Genomic DNA, 7478 nt, shown 5'->3' on the forward strand with positions numbered 1-7478 from the left:
TTCCTTTTTTTTTTCGTTTTTCTTTACTCAGATACACGTGAATGTATCTAAAAGTTTTCTTGTTAATTTGAATGATTAACTTTTGTGACCAAGAACCCAATGGGTACAAATCGTTAACCTGCTAATGAGTAATTTCGTTTCATGAAATGGACTATGGAAGTATAAGAGATAAAGATCCAAAGGCCTTCGTCAAGGTCATTCATTAGAACAAACATAGTGGTGCTTCATCACCAGATGCTACAGTTCCGCTAAAAGTCATTAAGTGTCTTGGTTATTAGAAGTCATATAACATTTTAGTCTAGTTAACCCCTGATGTGACCTTGAATGAAGGCCGAGGTCATTTATTTCAGCAAACTTGATAGCACGTTATCTCTACTTTCTACAGTTCCAAAACAAAGTCTTAGTTATTTAGAAGACATGCAAAAATTTAGCATATTTGAACCATGTTTTAGTCTTGTTAACCCCTGTGACCTTGAATGAAGGCAGAGGTAATTTATTTTAGCAAACTTGATAGCACATGATCTCTACATTCTACAGTTCCAAAACAAAGTCTTAGTTATTTAGAAGACATGCAAAAATTTAGCATATTTGAACCATGTGATTTGAAATGAAGATCAAGGTCATTCATACAGATGTACGTGTATGGACAAATTTGCTCTGGTAGCCCTACATTCCTCGGGCTAAAAGTAAGGTTTCTAAGATTTATAAACTACTGATCAGAAGTTGTTTAATGAGTTTAACCTAATTAACCCCTGTAATTATAACCTTGTATGAAGGTCAATGTCATTCATCTGAACGATCAAACTCCTCATCCTGGCAAAGGTCTCCAAGGCGATTTCAGATTCCAAAATGATATAGGTGAAATACGATTTGCCATTGATTAGTCCCATATTTTGATGTGATTTTTTGTGTAATGTCACAATCACTAAAAGCTTAAGGCGGGACTTATTGACAGTAAATCGTATTTCAGTACTTCACCCACGCAGTTCAAGTTGCATGCATTGGTATTTAACTCGATCACCCCTAAAATCTCTTAGTGGACTGGTCTAGTCTTTGACTAAGAAGAGACTAAATGTGCCTTTAGGATCGAGTTTATTATTGAACCTTCAGTTTCCAGGTTAACTATTTCACTCCTGAAATTTCATAATGGACTGGTCTAGTCTTTGACTTAGAAGAGCCTAAATGTGCCTTCAGAGGGGACTTGAGTTAAACAAATATTTGAAGGGAAAGTTGAACCAAAAGGAAGGACGATAGTAAATGAAAGAAATGGATCACAGTCCTAACCATTAAAATCAGAAGAAATAATTTTAATCACCCGTCTTTTTCAGGATTTATCTGTCGTAAGAAAATCTGCATTTGATATCACTGATCAAATATTTGAACTTGTCAACTTTTGATTAACTGGACGAGGATTTTTAAAAGAAATCAACAATACGCAAACAAAAACTTGTTTAACAAATAAAATTTATTCACATGTCTATGTCCAAATTTTCACCAAATGGTACTCAGACACCGTGCCACAGTTTCAAAATGGCATTCTTTTTTCTCTTTGTAATATGAAGTTTTTCAGACATTTAGACACACACACTTTTGAATCAAACTAAAGTTCTCGTATAGGTAAAAACTTCATCAATTACATCACTATCAATAACGGAAAAATGATTCCAAGTTTCTCCTCATTTAGGCTGAATTGCTGGCTGCATTTGACTGATCATATTTGATAATGTTGTTTGGTATTGTTCCGGGGTTAGCTTGAAATCATCTGGTGGCTGTTCTCCGTTCTGGTCCCAGTAACGCTTGATTTCAATGTCACGGATCACTGAGGCCAAAGCGCTATCAAGGTACTCCACATCCTGTGAAAAACAAAAAGGCCATTAGCTGATGCAAGGCTAATTACATTTCAGGTCCCAATTTCTCCAAACAAAAATGTGTGCTAGCTGACTTAATAAAAAATAATTCTCCTTTTGTATTTAGAGGGTGTAGACTTCTTGTGTACAAATAAGCTCTCTCTTTATAGATAAAGCTCTTTCTTTTTATTGTAAATAAAATTGTGTATGATATTTGAATGTGACATCAAAAAATTGAAAATAAAAAAAAACCAAGAGGCCCAAGAGGCCTTGACAGTCATCTGAGTGCTGATATAGAAAGAGCAATGCAAAGTTGTTCAAATATGTAAAAAGTATTTACAAATTAGAATAAACTTTAAACTTGAACCTTCATATTAGAATTTTCATTTTTTTTTTTTTTCTCATTTTAAATAGTTAGTGTATTATGTTACCAAACCTTATGCTTAAAATTCCAATTTGCTTTGCCAACGTTAATCAAAACAAAACTAGAAGTCGGTCAGTGTCAGTGATTTTATAAATTTCACTTTTTAGCTCACCTATTCCAAGAATAGGGGAAGCTATTAATGTTGTCACCCCGGCGTCGGCGTCAGCGTCCCATTTCACGTTAAAGTTTTTTAGCAAGTTTCTGTTTCGTCAATTATTTAAGCTTAAGTCATCATAAATGTTTATGATTTTATTTTCCTAATGTGTATGGATGCTGAACGTGATAATACAACCAATTTGGGGCCCTTTAGGGGTTTTTTGAGCCTGTTAATTTGTCATATATCCATGTTAAAGTTTTTGAGCAAGTTTCTATTTTGTCTCTTGTTTAAGCTTAAGTCATCATAAATGTTTATGATTTTTATTTTCCTAATGTGTATGGATGCTGAACATGATAATACAACCAATTTGGGGCCCTTTAGGTTTTTTTTAGTCTGTTAATATGTCATATTTCCATGTTAAAAGTTTTTGAGCAAGTTTCTATATTGTCTATTGTTTAAGCTTAAGTCATCATAAATGTTTATGATTTTATTTTCCTAATGTGTATGGATGCTGAACGTGATAATACAACCAATTTGGGGCCCTTTAGGGGTTTTTTGAGTCTGTTAATTTGTCATATTTCCATGTTTATATAGTAAATACTTGAACATCAACTTCTTCTGGATAGGCAAGCTTTGCTGGACCAATATGGATATGGTGTTAAAATGCTATTTCAGACTAATAATTCTAACCCAGTTTTACTAATTTCCTATTAAAACTAAGCAACTAATGTTCATAAAAGTGTTTTTCCTTTATAAACTATAGTAAATTTGATTCCCTCCAAAAGGGGAAAATCTGAAATCCCAGGGCCATGAAATTCACACATTTTGTAAAGGGCCTTAAGACCTTCTAATCTATGAAGATTATTTGGTTCCATCAAATCTGTGAATTCAGAAGACAGATTTTTGATAAGTTAGCCAATTTGACCCCTTTTGGCCCCGCCCCTCTAAACTCTGAGGGTCAGCCAGGACCAATATGGATATGATGTTAAAATGCTATAAATCTCGGGCTAACAATTCTAACCCAGTTTGACTAATTCCTATGAAAACAAAGCAAATAATGTTCATAAATTAATTGGTTTTCCCTATATAAGCTATAGTAAATTTGATTCCCTCCCCAGGGGAAAATCTGAGATCCCAGGGCCATGAAATTCACATTTTTTTTGTAAAGGGCCTTAAGCCTTCCAATCTCTGAAGAGTATCTGGTTCCATCAAATCTGTGAATTCAGAAGAAGATTTTTTGAAGTTTTAGCCTATTTGACCCTTTTTGGCCCTGCCTCTAAGGCCCCTGGGAGGCAGTCATTGAAAATTTGTTAATGGAATTCAAAGGTCATCTCATGGGAATAATTCTGACACTATTTGACTTTTTTTCTATGATAAATGACCAAATAATGCTCCAAAATGGGTTTTTACTATATAAACTATAGTAAACTTAACCCCCTCCCCAGGGGGAAACCTGAGACCCCAGGGTCATATAAAAATTCTCCTTTTGTAACTTGCGTAAGAAATTGGACTACAGCAAATACATTTTTGACTTATTAAAATTTTTATAATTATAAGATATCTGAGGTAAGTGTATATCAAACTATTCTTATAACAAAGTAATTTCATTGGATGGTCCCCAGAGGTTCGTTTATAATCTTGTTTTACTATGCATGTGCACGTGTTGTACATCATATTTACTAGCTAAGATTTACATCATCAGAGGGACAACTGTAAACAAAAGCACTTGCACTTCCGAGATAACGTTCTCTATTACAAACTAACTTATAGCTCAGGCAAACTTTTCATTACCAAACAGACATTAAAATACCCTGGCTATAATTATAAGCTAATTGAAAAGAGAAATTCATTTCAATCAGAATTTCCGAAATAAGACATTAAATACTTAATCAATTTTACAATTTCATTACAAATTTCCATTAAAAGTTAAACTCGCATCATTTTTAAACTCGCATCATTTATTATTCTTTTCATTTGAAATTTTTATTGAAAGTTTAATTCGCATCATCCATTATTTCCTTAAATAGAATTTTCTATATAAAGTTTGAACTTGCATCATCCATTATTTTTTTCGTTAAAATTTTCCTTAAAATTCATTAGAATTTCCCATTAAATGTTTTACTCACATCATCCATCATTCCTTTTATTAGATTTTTCCATTAAAAGTTTATAACTTATATCATCCATTATTTCATTCATTAGAATTTTCCATTTAATGTTTTACTCACATCATCCATCATTCCTTTTATTAGAATTTTCCATTAAAAGTTTATAACTTAATCATCCATTATTTCATTTATTAGAATTTTCCATTAAAAGTTTTACTCACATCATCCATCATTCCTTTTATTAGAATTTTCCATTAAAAGTTTATAACTTATATCATCCATTATTTCATTTATTAGAATTTTCCATTAAAAGTTAATATAACTCACATCATCCATAGTCCATTCCTTCCTATCCAGGATTGTCTTGCCTGTACTGTGTAGGAAAGCCCTGCTAATTCTAAACTGCCTTTCACGCTGAACAGATTCAGGAAGTCGCTGGACTGCAGCCTCCAATACTCCTGGGGCGTAGATATTACGCTTCGTACAGTCATCCCGGTACAGTCCTGCCAACGTATTGAAATAGATAAAGGTCTCAAATTACCGAGTGTTAAATGGGACTTATTCATGTTCCATGCAATACTCGATAATAACGTAACTATTTATAATTTTTCCCGCTGAAATGACGTCTGAGCTGGATATCATATTTTGATGGCATTCCATCACCAATAGACTAATAGAATCTTACATGGGTCGGTGAAGTGGACAGGGATATCTCAACCCGAGTGAAAGAGTTTGGCCAGTCAACCCGAGGCTTGCCAAGGGTTGATGGACAAAATCTTTCACTTGGGTTGAGATATCCCTGTCCACTTCACAGACTCTTTTTCTCGCATACTTAGTAGAAAAAATTACGAGATTCCACTTGGTTTCCAGCTTTTTCATCGCGCCATTATCGCAGGAATGTTGTTATGGGTCAAAATTGATGACGTCATCTACAATGCGCAGCGCAGTTACGCCGCATGTATTGATGACGTCACGTTATTGTCTAGCGCATGTGAGCTGTCTTACACCCCTGTGTAAGATAGAGTTATCTTTTCTGTAGCAACCGCGGGATATCAATAACAATAATCCTACACAATCATTATCGGGTATCACCTGGTACGTGAATTATTCCCATTTATAACAGATTTTTGAAATGAGTCTTAAAAAATGTTCATTTTTGCGAGTCTTGACCAGCAAAAAATCAAAGACAAGCTTCATCAAATCCAATACAAATTTATCACAAACTTAGATTACTTATAACAAGCTACATCTAGCAGAATTTCAACCTCAAAATAGTACGTAAAATTCCATGGTAGCAGTCATTTTCTCATATTTAACTTCCTCAAATCATGACATCAATTAATTACGTCACAATGGATTTCCAGTCAATGAAAAGTGCTCCAGGTTATACATTATACTACTGACACATGCAAAAATATTGGATATCAGGCAGATTATGGGATAAAAATATTTCTTTGAACTTAACACCAAAAGATTATTGGTCTGTGAGATGTGGGCAGTAAATGAATATTTTGAAATGTGGTCTATATTTTTCAAAAGACTGTCGATTATGATAGGTAATAATGAATAATTAAAATGGGAAATAACTTAATTGTGCTTATTTTATACTGTTCTGAATCTTTACTGTCATATATATATATTGGTGCAAAACCACACTTCAAAATGCCTTAGGCATGTTAGATATGTACAAAAAAAAAATAAAATTAAAAAAAACTTCTTTTCACTGTTAGTTTATCTGATATATCTTTCTAAAATTCTTCAAGTCTTAAAGATTAAATATATAAATATAGGGAATTTTTTTTGTAAATGGTATCCGATTACCAAATCAAATTGTGATTTTAATTTACAACAAATTCCCAACACTAAGGTCTGATCCATGCAAAACTAAAAGTTTTATCGATAACGATTATAAATACTTAGAAAAGACTCACCCATTTGTGGATAATATATTAATTTTCTGTAAACTTTCTTGTTAAACATCTGGGCTAAGGGATTTGAGAAAACTGCAGTTGCAATACTATCTGCCCATGAGGTCTTCACCACTTCAGACGAAATGCGGGCTGAAAATTAAACGTACAAACAAATTAAGGACTTAAATTCATGTAGCAATTCTATCTTTGTATATTACAGAGTAACGTATATTATAATCATCTCCTTTGCGGAAAGGTTTTAATTGTGACATCATTATATTTTGTGAGGAAAATGTGCGTCAAAGATGATTCCCAGTATCAGGTCTTAATCATATCACAATACATGAAGCAGTATGTGCGTGTACACTGATGATCGTAATATATTATACATGTTCATGTGCAATCTGGAATCCAGTATATATATATTGTGAACATACATATATATAATCTTTGACCATACATGATTTCGTTAGTATCATGTTTGATTAATGTAAAATTGTTTGTATATACATAAATATTTACCGAATCGTTAATTGCATTATTGGTAAAAATACTTCAGCTGTTCACTTAGTAACAATACTGTATTTGCTTGGAACTTTTATTTTTGATTGGACACTTGATTTTTATATAATAAAATATGTCTCAAGTTAATGCCTTATCAAATCCACTATCAATTCTTTATACTGTAAAGTTTATTAATGAGTAAACAATGTTATTTCATGGACTTTTCTTGATGTTAATGTTTGCAGGAATATTTAAGGGAACAGATGATGATTTCTTTTAAAATTCTATTCCGGCTATATGGGTATGAGAGGATAAAGATAATTGATCTGTAAGTCATGTAATCCTGATGAAGCCATATATCATGTTCTCTGTGTGATGAAAACTGTTCCATATCAACAGAATAATAGTAATTAATCAACAATGCACTTAAACTATGTGAGAAATAGCGGTAACACAACTTTAAACAAAATAAGATTATTTGCCTTTTCGTGCCAAAACATTTTTACCTTAAAAAAAGTCCCATCAAATGCAATATAGCTATTGCCACTTTCCTAGGGGAACCTACATATTATTGATTAAATTTGACAA

The 7478-nt window shown here is 32.7% G+C and overlaps 1 protein-coding gene across 1 annotated transcript; it reads right to left on the minus strand.

Moving 5' to 3' along the window:
- Nucleotides 1-1446: 1446 nt before the first annotated feature.
- Nucleotides 1447-6561, minus strand: LOC138329697 (cytochrome b-c1 complex subunit 7-like). The gene is made up of 3 exons (XM_069276956.1): nucleotides 6408-6561; nucleotides 4804-4979; nucleotides 1447-1853 (listed from the first exon to the last, which is right to left on the minus strand). The coding sequence occupies exons 1-3, from the start codon at nucleotides 6454-6456 to the stop codon at nucleotides 1677-1679; spliced, it is 402 nt and encodes a 133-aa protein (XP_069133057.1). The 5' UTR covers nucleotides 6457-6561; the 3' UTR covers nucleotides 1447-1676.
- Nucleotides 6562-7478: the final 917 nt, after the last annotated feature.

Source organism: Argopecten irradians, chromosome 8 (assembly GCF_041381155.1).
Source record: "Argopecten irradians isolate NY chromosome 8, Ai_NY, whole genome shotgun sequence".
Lineage (NCBI taxonomy): Eukaryota > Metazoa > Mollusca > Bivalvia > Pectinida > Pectinidae > Argopecten > Argopecten irradians.